At 43.3% G+C, this 22,462-nt stretch overlaps 3 protein-coding genes across 4 annotated transcripts in view; 2 read left to right on the top strand and 1 right to left on the bottom strand.

Moving 5' to 3' along the window:
• The window catches only part of adgra2 (adhesion G protein-coupled receptor A2), a 34,646-nt gene extending 31,664 nt beyond the window's left edge, over positions 1-2,982 (top strand). Inside the window, exons 15-19 of the mRNA XM_076104641.1 lie at positions 35-162; positions 249-372; positions 458-606; positions 1,330-1,419; positions 1,575-2,982. Of these exons, the coding sequence (XP_075960756.1) occupies positions 35-162; positions 249-372; positions 458-606; positions 1,330-1,419; positions 1,575-2,982 (1,899 nt within the window). The remainder of the gene's footprint in view (positions 1-34; positions 163-248; positions 373-457; positions 607-1,329; positions 1,420-1,574) is intronic.
• Positions 2,983-5,404: 2,422 nt separating this feature from the next.
• rab11fip1a (RAB11 family interacting protein 1 (class I) a) lies at positions 5,405-18,297 on the top strand. 2 transcript variants are annotated; one of them, XM_076104492.1, is made up of 6 exons: positions 5,405-6,127; positions 11,361-11,797; positions 11,919-12,693; positions 14,151-15,920; positions 16,211-16,313; positions 16,493-18,297. In XM_076104492.1, the coding sequence occupies exons 1-6, from the start codon at positions 5,778-5,780 to the stop codon at positions 16,694-16,696; spliced, it is 3,639 nt and encodes a 1,212-aa protein (XP_075960607.1). In that variant the 5' UTR covers positions 5,405-5,777; the 3' UTR covers positions 16,697-18,297. The 2 variants fall into 2 exon arrangements, with proteins under 2 accessions (XP_075960607.1, XP_075960608.1); XM_076104493.1 differs by lacking the exon at positions 14,151-15,920 and having other exon boundaries at positions 5,408-6,127.
• Positions 18,298-20,028: 1,731 nt separating this feature from the next.
• Positions 20,029-22,462, bottom strand: prlhr2a (prolactin releasing hormone receptor 2a). Its single transcript, XM_076105030.1, has 2 exons — positions 22,002-22,462; positions 20,029-20,665 (listed from the first exon to the last, which is right to left on the bottom strand). Exons 1-2 carry the CDS (start codon positions 22,460-22,462, stop codon positions 20,029-20,031), a joined length of 1,098 nt encoding a protein of 365 aa, XP_075961145.1.

Genomic DNA, 22,462 nt, shown 5'->3' with positions numbered 1-22,462 from the left:
ACTTTCATTGGACTTGCTTGTGATTTGTTTCTAGGAGGTGCCTGACTTCCCCAACTCCACACCCATCTCTGTAAGGGTGCTCCACCCTGTGGTCTATGCCTGCACTGCAGTGCTGCTCCTCTGCCTCTTCACCATCATCATCACACACATACTACACCACAGGTACTGCAGTTTACGCTGAAAATGACTTTATGCTGCTCTTTGTTATTTGCTTCCTTTCCTGATTGTTTAGCTCTGTGTCCCTGCAGTTCTATTCACATATCAAGAAAAAGCTGGCACACGTTACTGAATACCTGCTTTCACATCGCCATGACAACGGCCATTTACGCAGGAGGCATAAGCCTGACCAGCTACCCAGTGGTTTGTCAAGCAGTAAGTAATGCGTTTATACAGTCCCCTCATTTCTACTAGTGGCGTGTTTAAGCCTGATGTCTTACCTGACTGTGAAATGTGACAGGTGGGCATCGCCCTGCACTACTCCTCGCTGTCGACCCTGCTGTGGATTGGAGTCAGTGCCAGGGTCATTTACAAAGAGGCTCTGTGGAGAATACCACGGGAGCCGGAGGGAGAGTCTCCTGCTCCACCTACTCAGCGACCTATGCTCAGGTCAGTGAGCAAGCCACAACTCACCTTCACCCACTTCCTGCACTGTGAGATTGTTGTTTGCTGTCAATATGGTTTATGTTTTAGACAGATGCGGTAGGGCTTTTGCACGGCCACCCAAACTGTGCACCATCAAAGTGGGTCATTGTGCCCAACAACTAAAGTCCCTCTGTTTTTGAGAAAACCTTGGAGTGACATAACAGAGTATTGCTGTCAGGCAAAAAAAAAGCTATAAGCCAGTATGAACTCGGAGTGGGGGAGGGGAGGAATGTATGAAACCAACATAACAGAAGCAGAGGGATCATCATAAATCTGAGCAGGATGATTCAGGGGGTGCACTGTCTTTTCAAATAGCCCCTTCTATTTCTCCTCCCTCTGTGATCCTGAAGCTGCGATCATACACTGACCTCGCTGACCCTCCCGCTACCCCTTTGTTGCCCACTCAGTCACACGGGATCAGGCTGCAATAAATCCCAGGCTTCTGGAGCCTATACTGACCCTTGTAACACTCTGCCCACTATGAGAGTGAAGGATCACACAGCTCTGTTCAGATTATAGACAGCCAGAGAGACATAAAAACAGAAAAAGGAAAATGACACGGACAATTTAAAAACATTGTAACAGCCAAAGGTCACATAGCATCCTGTGGCACAAACAAGAACTGCTCTTATTTCTCAAACTGCAGCTGGGAACTTGTGTTTGATATATTTTTCTCTATTATTCAAGGTTCTATTTGATAGCTGGTGGAGTTCCTCTTATCATTTGTGGGATCACTGCAGCTGTCAATGTCAACAACTACGGCGACAACAGCCTTTAGTAAGTGCTTCTCTTTTTTTTTTTTTTTTAACCATTTGGGCCTTTACTTTGTGTTGTTTTGGTGCTGAAGTGAATAATTCTGTGTACTATGTTGAACACACAGACGTGTCCTTGTTTTGCATTGACCCTCCTGACTCTTTTTCTGCCTCTTGCAGCTGCTGGCTGGTGTGGCGCCCCAGTCTGGGGTCTTTCTTTGTCCCTGCTGGCCTAGTGGTGTTGGTGACCTGGATCTATTTCCTGTGCACTGTGTTTCGCCTGAGGCACCGTGTGGCCAAAGAATGCACAGGAACCACCGTGTCCACTCCTGTGACTGAAAGCCAGCCTGCACTGGCAGGAAGCACTAGCCTCCTCTCCACAGACTCAGCGGTGGGACCTATGAACCCTGTTGTCGTGCCAGAGGACCAGTACTCGCTGAAGACACAGTTCTTGGTGCTGGTGTCAACCCACTTCCTGTTTGTGGTTCTGTGGTGTTGTGGAGCCATGGCAATGTGGCTGACAGGGCACACTAGCTTGTTGTTTAGCTGTCTCTATGGGATTGCTGCCACAGTTCTAGGGGTGTTTCTGGTGGTGCACCACTGCTTTCGACGTCTGGATGTGCAGGCCTCATGGATGGCATGTTGTCCAGGCTACCGCCGCTCTCATCCTATGTCTACTTACACGCACACCTGCACGACCGGGAGTGGAGTGCAGACCTCTGAGCAGGGATCGCAACTTTTCATCAACTGCCATCCACCAGTTGACTCTCATAACTCCTCATCAGCGCGGTCATCATCCACGCCAAGTGGAATCAGCAGTGTGGGCCCCGGGCCCTCCAAGCTCACCAACCTGTTGCAGGTGGCACAAGACAGTCCAAACAACACTTCACGTGCCCCTGTGGGCAACAACACCAGCACCAGTGCTGACAACACCACCAAGCCAACAAACAATGTTCTGCCCATTATTAACTCTGCAGCCCCAGTGCATCCCCAGAGAAGAAAAGTGATTAGCAGAACTAAACAAGGAAGCAGCCAGTATCACCATCGGAGTGAGGGCAGAGGTCACTATCGTCTCAAAGCTCTAAGGACTGCTAGTGGTGGGGGCAGCCTGGGAGCATTAGGACCCAATGGTTTAGAGCACCTCAGTTCTTCACATGTTGCTCACAAACAGGCCACGAGTGAGAATGGCAGCATCCACCATAGCCTTTCGGAGAACCAGGCCAGCCCGCTTACCAACGGGAAACGCCCTGGACAGTCAGTGCCGACCAGCCCCTCAGAGGGAAGTGATGGAGGCAGCAGCGGGAGTCGCAAACCCTTCCCCCTGCTGCCTTCTATGGCCAGCAGAGCAGCCATGCACGGCGCTCAGAGACGATGCGCCAGCAGAGACAATTTGAAGCTGGAGCGAGACACTAAGCGCTGCTCCTACCCTTTGAACAGTGTCACCACCACTGTGCCTGGGGCCGCTGCCCCGAATGGCACCCTCAAAAAGACAGTGCTCGAGCTGGAACAGGACATGAGTGGCACAGACCAATCCCAGAGCTCCGTTGGAATGAAGAGTGGTTTGTGGAAAAGTGAAACCACAGTGTAACCTATACTTATATATGAACTTCTATGCATGGCCTTAATGGACTAAAATGATTGGGTTATGTTTTCAACGGTCTCTTGATTATAATAATTATATAATTTAAGATATCAAATCATTAAGGCATCCAGGACGCTAAACTGGTACTTTTTGCCTCTGTAGCATTGAAAGAGTTTGCTGTGAAATGGTAAAAAAAAAAATGAGGCAGGTTTTTTACTGTCATTCTCAAAGATAAGATACTCATTTATTTTTAATCATTTCACAAATTACAAGATATCTCTGGAATTGGCATATGATGTTGATTTTGGATGTCTAATGAAAGCTTTACTGTTTTAGTTGTGATTTTTCTATGCATATCAACTATAGCATGAAATGGAGTGCAAGATGATCCAGTTCCAAAGTACAGCTGTATGCATTTAATCTGTGGACAACCTGTCACCCTTTTGTTTGCTTCAAGTAATTGTTTGTGTGGGTTCATACATGCTTTTATATGTTCTGTGTGTGTGTGTGTGTGTGTGTGAGTGTGTGTGTGTGTGCGTGCGTGCATGCGTGTGTGTGTGTGTGTGTGTGTATGCATAGACAATAGGAGGGCAATTGCATGACTGTGGCTGTACAGAATCTGTGAGTGAATTAAAAAAGCTATCGAGACTTTTGAATATATGCTAAAAGTGTTTCTTTTATTTTTTTTTGCTAAGCTCCCATCAGCACTGACACAGCTCCCCTTATCTAATGCATTCAGAAGGAATAAAAACCAGAGTGGAAAAATCATTGGCTTTTTTCTACCTAGTCACTTGATTCAATTTTCACTTCCAGCAGAAGTCATTTTCTGGTCTAATGCAGGAATGACTGCCCCCTCCTGGGCGGCAGAGACACTTTTCAGTTATTGTCAGGGATCTGAGATGTGTCAGCCTTGCAAGTCTGACACATCTCGCAGGTTTTTCAATGACAAATGTGTCCAGCCCATAATGACATAAGAGTAATCCGTCACACTATTATTTATTCAGAGGTGTTGGTATTAAAAATGTCTCAATGAGTATCCACAGAATACTTTTCACGCATCAGAGGCCTGACCAAAAAAACATCACAGCATGCAGATCATAAGCTTTTTGAATAAAGTAAATCAGAATGTTGCCTTCACATTTGAGTAGACTTACAAATGCCCCTTGGCCATACTTCTGCTTGTTAGTCCATTTTATACACTTGCAATTCAGGAAATTACATGAACAGGAAATAGTGTTTCTAAATGCAGCTCATTGTCACTGTTTTTTTCCCTTTGTTCTTCGTGAGGAAGTCTTCATGAAATCCATAGATTTTACATACTGTTTGTTGTTACTGTCGGGTGTTAGTATGGTCAGTCTGTTGAACATATATTCTGTGTGAGGTGTGCGCTTTTTGATCGGCACCGCTCAGGATGTATTCAGGATGTACACATGAAAATGATCATCTATTCCACGTGACAGTGACTTGCATCGAACCTCTCGTTGACAAATATAAACATTGAGATAGATTTGTCTTGTTAGTGATTCAGTGTATATTTTGATGTCATTGTGTTCAGGTACTTCATGCATCTGGTGTTATTACTCTCATCTCTGTGAACACCTGCTTTTAGTATATTCTATCTGTAACTGAATGTTATTCTACTAAAACATTGAGTCTGTGGAGGATAAGCTACTTTTTTCATATTGCACAGGCCTACAATAAACAACAATGCAAATGTTCAATATTTTGCCTTAACTTCACCCCAGTAATGATCAACTACTAAAGGAATATTCCTCTTAATCAATTTGCTGGTTACCATCTTGATGAAAGCCCGGTGGACACATCAAGATGTGGATACTAAGATGTCGGTGAGAGACAAAAGATGAAGTGATTTCATCCTGATTCGTTCTGGATTACTGGATGCATTCATGGGTTCACATTTAAGCCATCTGACATAATTGCATCAGTCATAACCTGAACATACTGTTCCTGCAGCTTCTGCAAACAACACTATCCTCTTACCAGCTCTGGTGAACCAAAACAATCCTCATACAAGAAAAAAAAAGGAGATTTGTATACTTGCATATCCATATGCCTGCTTTTTATTTTATTTTCTATTGGTATTTAATTTCCTACACAGGATATCGTTTTTAAATCTGGCTTTACTGCAGTAATATTTTTCAAGAAGCCCCATACATTTGTCTGACCATTTGGGCGATCCTCCATCCTTAAGTGCTGAATTAGTATCACTGAACTCAGTACGGTGTAATTTGTTGTCCTGTTAACGTCTTCTATTCATTTTTGCCAGAATAAACTGATCAGTGGCCTATTCAAGGGTCAGCGACGTCTCAACGACCTCCTCCGCCGCTGTCCAATCACTGACGGAGTTAAAAAAACGGACTGAAATATTAGCCAATCAGGCAGCACAATGAATAGTATGGGCGGGAACTCTTAACATCAGGGAAGTGAAGTGTTTTACTCTGCGGAGGCAAAACAAGGAAACTGTTTTTATGAAAAGCCTCGTAAAGAAATTAGTCGCACCGCAGTAATTTCCCTGGTTGGTCGGTGCTAGCGTTAAGTTGGTTAACTTAGTGTTAACTCAACTCAAGTGTTATTAGAGTCTTAGATATAGCGTTACGAAGAGGTAACGTTACGACCTGAGCTTCCTGGAGTGAAGCCTGGTAACCTAAACCTACAGCTGCGGAGGACGGCGAAGGTAGGCAAGAGTTCAGCAAGAGGTTAGCCAAACAGCCCGCAGTAGTAAGCTCTTTGACAAGACAACTCGGATTAACTTTTGGTAAAAGCTTAGCAGGCTTTCGGAGATGTCTCTGGCCGACCAGAGCCAGCAGTGGTTCCCTACGAGTGTCCACGTAACGGTGCACCAGGCTCGGAACCTGCGTGCCAAGGGTAAAAATGGCACCAACGACGCCTACGCCATCATCCAGGTGGCCAAAGACAAGTTTTCTACCTCTGTGTCTGAGAAATGTGTCGACCCGGTGTGGAAAGAAGAGGCTTCCTTTGACCTGCCGCTCTTCCACCCGGGCAACGGGGACCGCTGCACGCTGTACATCATAGCGATGCACCGGGCTCAGGTGGGGCTCGACAAGTTTCTGGGTCAAGCTGTGGTGAACTTACTGGATCTGCATGACAACAACCCCGGCAAGAAGACAGAGTAAGTGACTACTGATGTGTGGGCCGAAGCTGTTTCACACTATTGCATGTTCCTTAAACGGATCTACAAAAGGCTGAGAACTCATTTCGTGTTAGGTGTGTTTTTCCCTTTGTTTATTACTTGTAGTAGTTATGATCTATACAAAGGTTTCCACTAGTTCATGCAAACAAAGAGTTTTTATTTTCTTCTCTAAATCCAGCTTCAACCTTGGTTCCAGTTTGTTTACAGTGCAGCATCACCACAGAAGGTCTCTGCAAACTTTACAGACGAAAGTAGTCCACAGTCTGAGTGTGTGGGTCTCAATCTGAAATGTAATATAGGTGGTAAACAAACATTACGTTGGTCCCTGACCCCATCATATCCCTGGGTATGTTTATAGATCTTCATTTAACCACACTCTCTGCTCCTGAGGGGTTATTGCTAAGCAGACCTGGAAGAAGCAGGACCGCTCAAAACCATTACTGCTAAAACCTTGTGAATGATTCAGCAAATGTATCTTGTTGTTAATGTTGGAATATCTAACTGCACGTATGCATAAAGTGTGAAATGCCGCAGTGAATTCTCTATCCATCTAATCAAGCCAAGTGTTACTTCAGGGACAAGTAGAGACACAAATCAACGATGCAGTCTTTTGATGACACCTTTTACTTAAAATACAGAACACTTAAACCAGTCACAAAAAACACAATTAACCTTAAACGATAACAACGTGGTGGAACCTCTTCTTCCTGTTATCAGTGTCTGTGGAGAAAAACAGAAAACTATGGAGATTGTGGGTAAACGGTCCAAGATTATTCTAATCTCAGCACTTTCCTGTCTTTTCTCTCCGTTGAATCAACTTTAAATCTTTGGCTGAGACTTTTACTTCTTAACTTTTGTAGCGGCCAGCTGGCATCTCGCATTGCTGCTGTTAATCTTGCACGTTCCTCGGGGCTGTTTACTAGCTTTACTAGCTAACAAATGCGTCTGCTCACACCCAGATATTTGGAACGATGACGCATGGTTTGACGTAGCATGAGGTGTGACAGGAATCAAAAACAAACATTGAATTGGTGTTTAAATTTGGATAACACGCACCCTTTTACGTAAGAGTATTTGTAAAGATAGAGATGGTTTAACATATAGACTCTTGAGTTTTAAATGTGACCTTTCGTAAAGACTGAGTGAGGTTGCTCTACTTCCGGCAGCTTTGATACTAGTGTGACGTCAGTCACTTGGTTATTGTACAGTCATATCTGAAACGTTATCTCGTGTTTGCGCGGTAAGTTTCAGGCACTTTAATGGCAAAGGTCGTTCCATGAGCCGTCCTGAACTCCTTCACTCTGCCTGCTCGGCTCAGTCCCTCTGTCTCCTTTAAGATCCAACATGCAGGCTATGGGATGTGTGTCTTCGCCTTGAAGCGCGTGGTGTTGGACTACTGTCCTGCTGATAAAGGGTGTGACATCGAGGACTTTGTTATCCAGCTGAAAGGGAGCTTTGCCGTTGCCTCTAAACACAATACAGTGTATTCGAGAAGAAAATAGGTTCCACGGTGCGGTTATATCTGAGCTTGTATGAGAAAAGGAGTCGTTTATTGTCACAAATGAACGGACGTTAAGATTGATTATAAATACAGGTTTGATGTGAAGCGGTTTAAAAGTTTGCTTTGAGTGCATTTTATAACAAAGAGATTATTTTCATAAAGTGTTACCAGGAACAGATCATTTTTTTTTATGGCTGCAGCTAACTATTAATTACAATATTGATCAATCAAGGGCTTATGTCCTCCATCACTCATTTGTTTGGTCCATACAATTTCAGTCACAATTTCCTTAAACCCAAATTAACATCTACAAATCACTTATTTCGTCTAACCCATGGTCCAAAACCCAAAGATGTTCAGATTACAATTACTTACCAAAAAGCAACACATTCTTACAGTTTGGAGACAAAAAATGAATACATTTTATTAAGTAGAATAATTCTCTTTCAACCAATGTATGCGTCTGTTGAGTTACATATTGGACAATTGTTGGACAGGTTCAGGTTATTATTTCTGTTCAGACACATGAGCCACATTATTTATTTAGTAAACAAAGAGCAGAGCAGTGGAACTAAAAATACAGTATCTCCCATCCTTTCTCTTTTTTTATCCACCAAACATGAGAATCACCTTCATAGAATTAAAACAACATGATCTTATACGTTCGTCTATCGATGAGTTTTAAGATTTGATATTATTACCCGATTCTTAAAAACCTTTAAAATGAAATGTTAGTGTGAGGTGTCAGTGAGTGTTAAACAGATGTTTTGGAGGAATCTATATTTTACAGCATTGACACCTCTTTACTTCATAGACTGACTCCACTCTGGTTTGAATACAGTCTCTCCTGTTAATCATTACACATGAAAAGAGAAGTGCCCTTGACAATTAGGAACCTGTCCAGCAGGACTGGTGAGGACGGGTATCGGGTACAGCCCTGTATTTCTATGCAAACAACAGAACATGTACACCGTCTCTTAATAACTTTAATAATTCATTCGAGACACGAATAGCCTCTTGATCGGCGCAAGGAAGCGTGATCTCTCTGTCCTCGCGGTTCGACCTAGTTGGCGATTGTTTGACTTGGCATGCTTGGTCTAGACTGGGAGATGAGAAGTGTTTGAATTAGGCTCAGTGTGACTTTCAGTACATTACGTACTGCGCAGCTCCTCCCTGCGTGTTTGAAAGTGTTTGAGGAATGTTGGTTCACTCCCATGCTTGTTTCCAGTAAACGGTAAACTCCACATGAACTTCACATATCCGTCTGGTTAATGCCACACTATGGCATTTACAGTATTTAAATTAACTATTCAAATTCAGTGACGGTTATGTTGGCTGTACCTCAAGTTATCTCATACAAGGTGAGATTGGACTTTAGAAGGGCCCACATCATATTTTACCCAATGAGCAAAGAGGAAATCGGTTCAAGTTTTTTTTAATTTTTTTTTACAGGTTGTAAAAAAGCATTTCTCACCGAGTACATTATTAAAATTCTCATCAGTCAACACAACAAAAACCTAAACTAACACAATATTACTACTTATTACACTGTGTGAAAATGCATGAACTCCTAATAGGGTCATTTATTTTAATACCATGATTACCTCTATGACAGGGGACGGGGGGGCAAGTGAGGCAGGATCCAGAGCTGTAAATTGTACGGGACGATGTGATGCTTCATCATTCTTTTACAGTCACAGAGTGGTTTACAGTCCATACTCTGCATTCCTCAACCTCATGGAGGTGGTAGGTTTATGACCAGCAGCCTAACGATACGATGAGTGGATGATGGATGTGTGGACATGTCTGCAGAAGATTGTCAGGGATGGATCTCTCATGCAAAAGGGGGGTGATGTGGATCAGAGTTTAAAGGTTAGCTATAATGGGCACTTCTGCTACACTATTAGTACATGTAATAATAGCAAGGGCAAGGCTTCAATTGTACAAGCATGAAGTGTCGGTGTGTAATGGCACTAATTGCGTGGTTTTAGAACGAGTTCTCCAGAACACTCCTACCTTTCCCTCGCCATCAATAAGTGCTGATTGCGTGCAACAGAGAGCACATGAGGGGTGAGCCCGGACAAAGCTGTGATTGTCGGGCTTTATCTGTGGTTGGCATGTTGCTCCCAACAGGAACAGGAACAAGCTGTACACGCGTTAATGACGCCTATCGGTCGCAGGTCTAAAGAGACACACATTTGAAGTCCGAGCTATTAAGAACCAGTAGATTATTCACAGTATGTTGTTTTTGTGTTCATTTTTTTTAACCCTTGTGCCTCACTAGGGTTATCTTTAGCTTTTAGATTTTTTTTTTTCTAATTCTGGAAGTTGAAGCTAAGCTCCTAATATAAGTCTATAATAAACTGCATAGCCAAAATACAGACACTCGGCTCCTTCAGGACACAAATGTCCCCACTCAAACCTACATCTTCGATCCGGCCATTGCAGTACAAGATCATACATCCTATCATAACAGGCTATCAAACCCTGGCTTCAAAACTAGTTTCTACTCGTTTCAACCAAATTGAGCCATTTTGGGGCAAATGTTTGCTATTATTATCCTGTTTCTCATTCAGGTCTCTGCTGCTGTATTATGGAGCTCTGCAGGCCAGTTTACCAAATGTATTCAACTTTGTAGAGGTGAACTTCTGTGGCTACATGCAAACGTCTGTGACCGTATGAGCCGAGGGCAAGTGGTGCTGTTGTGCTTTATTTCTAGAGCAAAATAAGTCAGTAGGCTATTAGAATATAACGTTGAATGGTAAAAATTGTTAGACGGTAATATTTTTTGAAGCGTAACAGGAGTAATAAAATAGACACAATAATGGATATTTTACATGGCCAACGGCTTAATGAACAGGTGAGATTCTTTGATTTAATATTGCATAAAAAATGGAAATGCTTCAAAATCAATATTGTTGCTAATCACTGATAAATAAAAATAAAATGTTTGCATAGCTGTCACTATACAGAATATAATGCAATTTACGTTTCTTTTCATTTAAAAACATAGTGGCGTCGTTTCAAAAACGGGCATTTAAAGGGTTAAAACTCCTAAAATGAATGAAAACATTTGGTTGTTATTATCAGGACTGATATTGGTTTAAAAAAAAAAAAACCTCAGTGAAAGTGAAACATAATATTAATATTTAGTATTTCTATAGCAGTTTTAATGTTGTTGCTCATCATTGACATTTCTCAGACTATGATAAGTAAATCATCAGTTGAGATCCAGAATAAAGTGACTGTTTTATATTTCTGCTTGATAAATAAATAAAACTATTAATTATAAGTTAAATTTTACATAGCGGAAAACCTGCATCAGAAACAGTTCTTTACCGTTTAATGTTTAATTTGCAACTAGTTCCTGTACAAATCAACTCGTTTCATACAGTTTTCAGAACCATGAACTGTTTATCTTGATACTGAGGTAGTGATTCTGATCTGTCTGAAGTGGACATGTATCCCAATTTTGCCATGTTTCTTTCTTGTATTGAAGAAAAGTCTCAAATGTTGAATGTTCGGCTAAATGACCGGATAAGTTGTAAGTTTATAGACTGTTACAATAGACTATTTAGCAGTGTAATAAAACAAGATATATATCTATAACGTTTAAAATGTAAAAAGCTTATCATTTGTTCTCTGAAAAACCCAATGTTCTTGCAAAAACTCCATCTTTAACACCTGATTCCTTCTTTCTGTCGTTTGCAGTTGGTTCAGGCTGGTGGACAAGAGTGGAAAACAGGACAAGCCGCGAGGCGAGGTGCTGCTAGATATCCAATTCATGAGAAACAACATGTCAGCGAGCATGTTGGACCTTTCTATGCAGGACAAACCGCGCTCCCGCATCTCCAAGCTGAAGGACAAAGTCCGTGGGAAGAAAAAGGATGGCTTCTCCGACTCTGCTTCGGCTATCGTTCCCTCCGTCAGCAAGGGCTTCACAGACAGCGAGGGAGAGGCCGACGCACAGTCACTCAATCAGTCCCAAGGAGTGAAAAAGAAATCCAAACTCAAAACCCTCTTTGCGCCCAAATCAAACTTGCACCGTAACATCTCTCAGTCCATGTCTACGCTGGGGACTCTTCCAGAGAAGAATTCCTCTCTCAGTGGCAGCCGCTCATCTGGCCTCAATGTGGACTCTCCTGATGGTAACTTAACCTTTCTATATATGTTTGTTGACAGTTCTGTTTTCCCTCTGCAGTGCAAGTTAGATAATGGTGTTTTGCATGTCAACAATGTAAACATGCTTCCTTGTCTCTCCTCCCACAGTTAAAAAGAAATTCAAATTCCTGGGACACAAGCGATCAGGCAGCTCTGACAGCAAGCACTCTCTGGGTCGCTCTAAGCAGAGCAACAGTGACCTGAACAACATGTGCATCAACGGCAACCATGTGTACGCAGAGGAGACGGATCCCCACAGTGGATCTACTCTCAGTCTGAACAGCTCAGGCCAAGGATCTGTAGAGGATGTCCGCAAACACACCTCAGAAGTCCCTGTAGATGTGCCTGTTCCCTCCCACAAGCACGAGTCTACGGACAGGGCAATACTGGAGCAACAGCGCCATCCGGAGGGCGAGGAGAGAAGGCAGGCAGAAGAGGCCAAGAGGCTGGAGGAAGAGGAGCGCAGACACCAAGAGGAACAGGAGAGGAAGAGACGCTTCCTTGAAGATGAGGCGAGGAGGAAGAAACAGAGAGAGGAGGAGGAGGAAGCGGCAGAACACCAGAAGCTGGAGGAGGAGCGACGCAGATCCGAGGAGCTGAAACAACAGGAGGAGGCCTCCATGAGCGACAGGCTGTCGTCTCTGTTCGGAATGATCAGAAAGAAGGAGGAGAAAAAAGAGGAGCTACCCACAACAGCTCCTAGCAGCAATCCAGGAGATTCCGATAAACCGATCTCCCAGCCCTCCTCCAGCACGTTTGAGGACATCGATATTGGCAGTGAAAGACCAGCTGATCATCAGAAATCCAGCAGCAAGCCACAAACCCCGTCTGCCATTGGTGGCTTCCTCAACCGTACTGCTAAAGTGTCTGCAGTCAAACCCAGGTAGGCCTTCTCCTGAAGTTACTCTGCACTAATGTAATAACTGTAACTGTTGTGTCAGTGTTATGGCACTGGGGTTGCTGTTGGTTGCTTGTGGAGACATTATTCTTAGACTTGTGTGACTGGAATTTGAATTCCACCATCAATAGGACTGCAAGTGCAACTGCACATGCTATTGTCTTTTTGTTGGCATGTGCATTTTATATAACCAAAAAACACTAACAGTCCCTTTGCCATGCCCCGCCCCCTGCTGCTACCCCGCCAAGCTCTCAGCTACCATAGACCTGCACTGCCACTAACTGCACTCCCTGAATACATTTGACCTCATTTTTAAAAAAATTTAAAAGCTATTTCAGAGAGAAGCAGACAGAAGGGTCTACAATATTTGTTTGAAGGATATATCCAACACGAACTGATTCAGCAGCAGAATCCGTTTAAAAAGATAAAAGCTAAAGATGTCCGTGTAAGAGTGAACCACCACATCACCTGGCGATCGATGCAGAAGATAATAAAACTCAGGAACAACACCGTTCATCTGTATTCACTGTCACGATCATTAAAAAAACAAAAGCCGCATGTGTGTGCAGGTCAACAATGTTTTTTCTCGTCTTTGTTATCCATGCCCGAGTAAGAGACGCATGTCAATTAGAAATGTTATTTGAGAAAACCAACACACTTGTGTCACATGTTCACCTTCCACCATCTCTGTCAACACTTAAACTTGGGAATTCCACAAGTTTCCAGGTTGTCCATGTAGACTCAACCTCGTGGCTGTCTTGAATGACCAAAACTCTGAATTCTGTCCCAACGGTTGATGGACCAGTTTGACCAGTTTGGCCTCAGTGCAGATGAGAATCTGGGTGTGGCTTGTGCTCGTCAGGTTTTTGTGGAACAGGTTGTAGACTTCCCAGAGCTCATACGGAGTGACTTGTGTGCGACAGTGTTACTTTCCTTGTCGACGTCTGCGGTTTCTTTATAGTTGTTTTTTGGACTGGATCTTTTATTCCCGAGTCATCGTGGTAAGGGGCTTGTTCTTTCCATTGTCACTGATGCAACAGTAGTCTTTGTTTTCAAAAATGTTTGCTAGATGGCAGATAGCCTTGGGCCTTTAAAGTTGCTTGTGTTATTTATTTGTGATGTTTTGTTACACGTTGGAATACCGAGTATAATCTATAGTCTTTTCATATTTGGTCAGTCAAAAGAAATTCAGAAACCGGAACGTAAAGACACGTGACTATTAGAAGTTCTGTCTGTCGGTTGGCCACTAAGATTGAACAGTGGACCATTTTATGAACAATTTTGTCTAAAACTAAACTGTCTAAGGGATAAATTGTGTGTGGTTGTAGATGGGAATTTAATCGGTTTTTTTGCCATGGTGATGGGTTGTACATTGGTGGATATGACTTTAGTTATTGTGATGGTCACACTGACCTGTAGGCCTTGTTTTGACTCCTTGGCAGATATACTGAATCTCTGGAGTCTGAGCCCGCTGACTGCCAAACAGTCCCCAGTCAGCTGTGTCCTTCCCCAGCCACCTCTGAGTCCACCCTCTCTAGTGTCCCGTCTGACTCCCCCGACACTTTCTCCAGTCTCCACTCCTCCCTGGCTCCACCGAACATAAGTCAAAGCCCGCGTGGTTCTCCCCGTGGCAGTACAGAGGATTTGTCCGAAGGATTTGTGCGATCTTCACTCATGGCGGACAAGAAAAGAAGAGCCCCCGTGCCACGCTCGTACACAACACATGGGGCCCAAAATGGAGGAAATACCGCTCCCGTCAGAGAGATCACGAACCCTGCATATGTAGAGAAAGATGAACCACAGCCAGGCAGAAAAATGTCTGTACCACTTCCCGATTATGACACCCTGTTTCCTCAAAAGAGACACGGAGTGCAAGGGCAGACCCGATGGGACCATATCATCGCTGAGGTCAATCAGAAACACATGGACTTTGCAGAGATGAGTGTGGACGGCCCAGAGGAGAATGAACCCAGTGCTGGGTTTTCAGTCCCACAGGAGAGTCCCGCTATGAAGCAATACCAAACACCATCTCAGCCGACCAAACCCACGTCATCAAAAAAAGCAGCAGCCCCAGCTCCCCCTAAATCAGTCGCGCCTCCAGACCCTCGATTAGTAGCAGATTACAGTCAAACACAGAGCCGGAATACTGCCAACCAATCTCTCACGAGGCCTAATCTGCCCGCAGTCTCAGGACCTGCAAACGCAAGCAGAGAAAGAGTCCCAGAGGTGTCCAGGGATGGAGCAAAGAGGGCGTTACGTCCATCTCCTGGAGCAACACATGCACCCAGATCAGCTAGCCACGTGGAAACAACAACACAAGATGGTGAAAGAGAAGCGCCAGTCACTGTGCCTACACAGGCACCTACAGCCAAACCCAGACAGAGGACTACTGACAAAGGGCCAGTACAGCAAGAAGACTTTGCTGTGACACCAGTGGTCTCAGACAAACGCATGGACAGTAACATCCAAACTAAATCTAGTTCAGGTATGAGCAGCATGGTCACAAGAGGCAGGCAGGCAGAGTTAGACCCGTTCCCCAGCACTGAGCTCCTCTCCAAAGACTCATGGGCACAGCTGAAGCCGAACCAGGAAGTAGATCCCTTTTCTACCGGCAGTGTACAAAGAGAGCTGAAAGTTGAAGATCGGGGAATGACCCCGGGCGATCTTGATAACATATTTAGTCGAGAGAAACAGACAGATTTATTTGCTGATTTTAATGGCAGCGACTCAAACAAACCCAGCGAGTACATGAAAAAAGACGAAGATTCAAATCAGGTCAGTCCGGTTTTCCAAAGAAAGAATTCACCGAGACAAAAACAAAGTCATCCGCCCACAACTCACTTGGATAATAAGACTACCAAGTCTCGACAAGAGCCCGTTTATAAAGAAAAACCGACCATAACCACAGCTAATCAAGTCCTCTCCGCAAGAGGTGGCAGGGATGGGTCTGTCACACCGAAGCCTCCAGCTGATGGGAGAACACAAAATGAATTTTATGGAAGCGAAGATCAGTTTGGAGCTGAGCCTTTTGGCTCTACGTTGACTTCCTCGGAACCCCTCAATGTAGTCATGGAGGAAGTAGAACCAGCATCTCCGGCAGGAGGTTTGTCTGGGGGAAAGGCACCTTTGCGGGCGAGGGTCTCGCCCTCTGATGTTCAGCCTGTCAGTGCTCAGAATAGCAATGAAGGTGGGCTAGCCTTAACTCCACGCAGGTGAGATTGAACAGGCAATTTACAAAGAATGCATTTGTGGACTGTTTTATCTAGACTGTGCATCTGGCTTTCTGCTGTTGTATGGGGAAGCAGATTAGGTGTTGGGATCGGCCTTAGGTGAGACTATTTCGAAAGCTTGTGGTTTCGAGGCAACTAATTCATTTTTTAGTTTAATTCTGAATATTGCACACGGATCAGTATGGAATGATATGGAAAATTCTGTGCATATTGTACTTACTTGCGGTAATCCTTTTGAGGGCGTTACAATAATTGATGTGCTTTCTTTACAGGCCTCATCCTGTGAAGCCCATGAGCTCAAAGAGCCAGCATCCAATCAGCACCACCGCTGTGAGAGAGATCAAGGTCCGTGAGAGCACACCACGGAAGGCTCAGGTACGGTTTTGTTGACATTCATGTTGCGGCTAAAAGCTTTGACCATGTGATGTGAATTAGTTTTGTCAATTGTTAAATATGTTCTTACAGTGCAAATAGGATAACAAATACATCCCATAACAGTTCAATATGTATTAAATCGATCTTGTACTGAATTCACCGTTCCTCATTCCCTTCAGGTGGCAAACGCGGTGGATAGTGGTCCTTTCACTCAGCTGACGCAGGAAGAGTTGATCACAATGGTGGTGAGGCAGCAGACCGACCTGTCCAAGAAGGAGTCTAAGATTGTGGAGCTCGAGGAGTACATCGACAACCTGCTGGTACGCGTCATAGACGAGCAGCCCGGCATCCTGCAATCTCTTAACTCTGACAAACCAGAGTGAGGTAACGGCGTCTGTTAGAGCAGAGTCCCTCTTCAGGACAGTGTTATGTTTGTTGTGCGTTTGTACTGTTTTGTCGCTGTGTGCCGGTCTCGGGAGCATTATGCACTTTCTTAGTTTCAGAGTCAAATTTGTTTGAGAATGCTGGAAATTTGAATAACACTTCATAACTAGTTGGGATGCACAGATCCAACGTTTTCAGTTCCGATACCTGGGCTTTGGGTATCAGCCGATAGCGAGTACCGATCGGATACCAGTGTTAAATGAATAAGCTGTGTGCCTCACTGGGAGGAAGTGACGGGGATCATTCAATCGGGCTTGACTTAAACATTGCTTTCCTAACTTTGTTATGTATTTGTTACAAAATGTAACAAATGAACACATAGATATAAATGTAGTTTATTTTATTTATTAAAACAACGGTACCCGATAGCAGCCCATCGGCACAGATACCAGATCCAGCTGAGTCAGCATCGGTATCGGTGCATCTTTATTAATAACAAGCAAGTCAAACATCTTTATATGAGCAAATGAATGTATTTGTTTTCACACTATGGTACTGGAATTTGCTTTAAAAATAATTGTTACATGAAAATCTATTCAACGTTTTTACTGATACATACCATACTTGATAAAACCTGGGTGGAGCTTTATTTGATATACTAATGATGGTTTTTTTCAAAGATTATTATCTGGGCTCTGTGTAACTTATCTCTATGCAATGAATGATGATATACATAACCTTAAACAACCATCCAAATTCAACATTAAGTTTGTCTGTATAACAAGGGCACATTGACTTTTACCACTCAAATCTTATTTTGTGTTTTCTTTGTTGAACCTTTTGACTTTTTTTTAACCATTCATTTAAAAACATTCCTGCATCGTTTAACTCACCACAGGCGAATGTCAGCTGGTCTTCCAGTCCGTAAAAACATATTGTGCCTATTTTTGCTTCAAAGAGGTGTTATTTAGAAAAGCAGCAATAAATAACAGCAAGCAGCTGCTCGGTATTGTGCATAGATTGAATTGCACGGCAGCAGGCGTATCGTTTTTTCTTTCTTTCATGTGATTGTCATGAAGCCTGTGTACATTGTTTGAAATATTATGCCAGTAATAGCGCAGAATCAAACTCTTCTAATAGTAATGTGAGGATTTGATCACTGTGGTCTTTGTGTTGTATTTGTTAAGTGAAAACCAAATATAAAGATAAATAATCAGAGAGACGGTAATCGACTCAGTATCAGTAATAACCAACCAGCCTTGCCTTTGTATCTGAACTACACTAATAAATGAACATCTATGCCTTTTATATGACGATGTTATTCTATCTTTTGTCAGCAACTATTGCAATATTAATCTTGAGAATGTACAGACCTGTGCCTTCAAAAGAGACTTGTGTGTCTGATTTGCCGGACGGACAGTTGTTGGCTTCCTCTCTTCTTGTACCGGAGTGAGAGCTCAAAGAATGTGCCGAATGTGCAGAATGTGCAGCCTGGTGTCTGCTGACGATACTACTACAGTCCATGTAAAACCTTTGAAGGAAGTGACGCTGAGCAAAACCTGGTTTTATTTTAAATAAAGACACTAAATATTTCACCACATTCTTTGTTTCTGTGATTATTTACAATTATTGTATGAACAGTTGGAAAGAAATATCACCTACATACGTAATTTAAATATTAATAAACATAATTGTTATCTAATGAGCACTCAAACAGATACATGTTGCATCGACAACTGCAGTTGTCCTATTATATATCACGTAAACATACTAGTGGCTCTCACATAATATGTAATATAGTCCCACACAAATGAGAATAATAATCAAATTTTGCCATGGAAACACACAGGATGTTTTATTGTGCACAATGGCTGCTTCACAGTCCAAGAGACCGTCAAGAGCCGTTCTTTTTTTCATGGTGGTTAAAACAACAATGTAAATGTTTGTGGAGCTTTGTGTAAAGTAAAGTTGATCAAGAAATTGTTTTATTTTTATTTTCTAAACTTACAATAAAATGAATTAGGACAGAATAGTGGAAATACAACTACAGTACTTTGTATTTATGGATAGAATAAGTGGTTATATTCTATATTTTTCTTGTCAACAATCCCATGAAGAAAAAAAAAAAAGCAATGAACTGATTCTACAAGCACTGTGTATTTAAATCAGGAGCGACTTGTTTTATAATTTAACTGATTTATTATACATGCATCAAATATGAAAAGTGCAAAGTCTTTGGCGATTGGACTCCATCCTGAAGTACTATCACCGAGGGTAGAGATACTGAGGTCCAACAGGCCTAATCCCCCCCCTGGAGTCCAGACACTGGTGGTGGTGGTGAATCAGGAGCCTGACTGGGGTGGAGGCGGGTCGCATCTGCTTAACGCTGAAATGACAACTGACAGCAGCAGAGAGGAGAACACTATTTAAAGTTTGACAGCAACGATATGATTGGCTTCAGGAACCGGTGTGCAGAATCTGGTTGGTTACTTAAAAGTGCACGCCCCCAATCAGCTGATAGAGTAATTACAAGGAGAGGAGAGACAGAGATCACAAGTGAATGTCTTCCTGACTGAACTTGCGCTTGAGCTACATTTAAATCAGAGAAAGTATTACAAGACAGATAAATAATCTGTTGGTTCAGGTCTTTTAATGATATCTCTTGACAATAACAATATAGAGAATTTTACCAGCTTCATGAAGTTAATTAAAAACATTTTTAAATCTGGCAAAAAGAAAGTTCTTATCATGTGAAAAAAGACATTTCAAAAATAGATAAATTGAACTAATAATTCAGTACAAACACACATGGCAGTCGATGGTTCAGGCTTAAAGGGAAACTTTACCGGTCTTGTCGCTTGAGTCAACGTCGGTTGGCGCTGAAGACTACAAGTTTGAAAATTGAATAAATGTAAGAGTGTATAGAAAGAAGTTAGTTGACCAGACCTCTGTAGCCTGCTCTTAATCTCTGCTTGAGGCTGGCGGTTGAAGGCAACATTAGTCGTAACAAGTTACACACCCGAAACTCCAACCTAACTGTGGTTGAGCTGCATTGTGGGTAATGTAGGTGCCAGGTTTTCACAAGAAGAATGTGAGTAAAAAAGAAGATATCTGGTTCTGCTACATTGATCATGATCCTTTTTTCAAACGGTCCATTGTGAGTCCGACAATGTTATAAGATGGCAGTGCTAAATTGATGGGATACTCTTAGCGTATTGGTAAACAGCAGTTTTAACACTGGGCTGATGAATTATGGTACTCATAATGTGGCTGCCTTTTTCTGTCCAAAGAAGCAAGGATTAATCAACAGGAGCCCAAAAACACAGGAGCTTCACAAAACCACGCTGGCGGTGGCACCGTTATTGCCCGAGATTCCAATGCGACGGCGACATTTAAACATTTTGCGGAGCTCAGCGCGGAAGCGGCCGTGTAGCCAGGCGTAGAGGAAAGGATTACAGCACGAGGAGCTCATTGCACACAGGTGACAGAGCAGCTGAATGAGCAGAAAGTACCGCTTATCAATCAGGTCAATGTCAATGTCACGCAGCACATTGAACACACTGATTGGCATCCAGCAGACGCCAAATGCTGCCACCACCAGGCTCACCAGCCGGAAGGTCTTGCGTTTGCGCATGCGCTGAGCCTCTGCCTGGCTCTGGGTGTGGTGGCCGGGGACGACACAGTTCCGCAGTGTGACAGAGATGGACAGGTACGAGATGCAGAGCGCCGAGAGAGGCAGGACGTATGTGATGAAGAGAGTGCTGTACGCGTAGGCCAGCCGCTCCCTCTCCTGGCCTATCCAGAACTCCTCGCAGATGGTGAAGCCCTCATTCTTGAACTCCACATGGTACGTGTGAGCCACAGCTGGAGCCACCAGGCCGCAGGACAGCAGCCAGATCCCAGACAGAAGGTAGGTGCACGCCAAGACTGAGATGCGCTTTTTCAAAGGATGAACTGTGGCATAGTATCTGTGAAGAAACAGAGTAGAGATTGACCTACATTTGTTTTTACCAGAGTTAGATTAGATCATCCTTACATGCCAAACACGGGTTAAGTAAAGAAGGACAGCATTCACAAGTCAGCGCTTTCCAACAAACAAATAGTTTGCTGTGCTGTTGAGCACAACAGATAAGACGGCTTTAAAAACGACCACAGAAAGGCAGTGAATTCCAAATTGACAGTGTCAAACAAACAAATTATATAAATCATGTCCACAAAGGTTTCATAAAATTCAAATCCAATTCAGCTCTTCCCCTGTATCCATGGTGAACAGAGAAAGCAGGATTTGGGGTTCTGGCACACAATTTAGTATAAAGAGCACAAACTCGTGGAGCACTGACAAATGGAGAAAATAATAATCTGATAGATCATCAGGAACAGCTTCTTCCCCAGAGCTGTAGCCTCCATCACTCCCCCCCCCCTCCCCCCCCCCCCCCCCCCCCCCCCCACACACACACACACCACTGTAGCTGCAACTCAGTCATAAAAAGCTAGCACCACCCACCATCGGGCTGCTGAAGATCCAACTGACTTTACTGATACACTTTATACTCTGTTTGCACTGTCAAAACAAATGTTTACACTGCACTGTTTGCACAAACTTTATTTTATTATTACTTTAGTAACGTTTTTATTCCTTTATGTATATTTTTATCTTGTATATTGTTTATCGTTGTTGTTGTTCGCTGCTGCTGGCTGGCTGAGGGCTACCAAACGAAATTTCGTTGTATCACTACAATGACAATAAAAACCTCTTTATCTTTATCTGATCTTTATCTTCCATCCTTCAACCAGTTCACAGATGGAAAAACTCAAAGAAAAAGGTTATTACACAATATCGGTATAGAGCTGTGGAGGATCTGTAGTCTTTTAAAAGATACCATTCCCTTTTCAAAGAGGTAATTAATAATGCACCCATTGACCACGCTGAGGCACTCTACTGCTATGGCCTCCAAATAGTTTACATAAAAGCTCTTGACGATCATTGACATATTTACAATACAGTTCAGAACTTACATTAGATAATTCCGGGAAGACTTAGGAAAAAAAATGTCGTCCTACAAACTCTGAGTGTAAGCTAAATTATTTTCAGAGCTGGCATAACAATCCACTGCATCCAGGTTCTTTCGTATTTGATCTGCCACTGGCAATTTTGTGCAAAAAGAGATAATGACTGTGAATGTGTAACCTATTTTTTCTTCATTTATATGTAGCTCATAGCAGGGTGGCTAAGTAGGTAAGAATACATTCCTCAAGCTGAAAAATCCCAGCGGGATGTTTTTATAGTCTGTCCGCAGTCCTTACCTGTCCACACCAATAGCAGTGAGAGTGAAGACCGACACGTAGACCGTCACAGGCTGGATGAGGTACACCAGGTAGCACATGTAGCGGCCAAACACCCAGCCGTTTGGGTTGAAGGCGTACGCCAGTGTGAAGGGGACACATGTGGCGCACATCAGCATGTCAGAGAAGGCCAGGTTCCCAATAAAAAAGTTGGTGACGTTGTGCATCTTACGGGTGCGGCATATGACATAGAGGAGCAGGTAGTTGCCGAAGACGCCCACCAGAACCACCAGGGTGTAGCAGGGAATGATGAGCAGCTTGAAGGACTGCAGCAGCTCTACACCCACAAACTGGGGGCTGCGCTTGGAGGAGCCGTTCTGCAGCGCCACCTCAAAGACCTGACTGGTGTCATTGCCATTCACCTCATGCACCACGCATGGGGGGGTGAGCTCAGCTGCCCAGCCGCTACCTGTGCCCTCCAT

Source organism: Anarhichas minor, unplaced genomic scaffold (assembly GCF_050575085.1).
Source record: "Anarhichas minor isolate MPS153535 unplaced genomic scaffold, ASM5057508v1 ptg000030l, whole genome shotgun sequence".
Classification (NCBI taxonomy): domain Eukaryota; kingdom Metazoa; phylum Chordata; class Actinopteri; order Perciformes; family Anarhichadidae; genus Anarhichas; species Anarhichas minor.
Note: the sequence above shows the minus strand (reverse complement) of the source record. Positions and strands in the feature narration are given on the sequence as shown.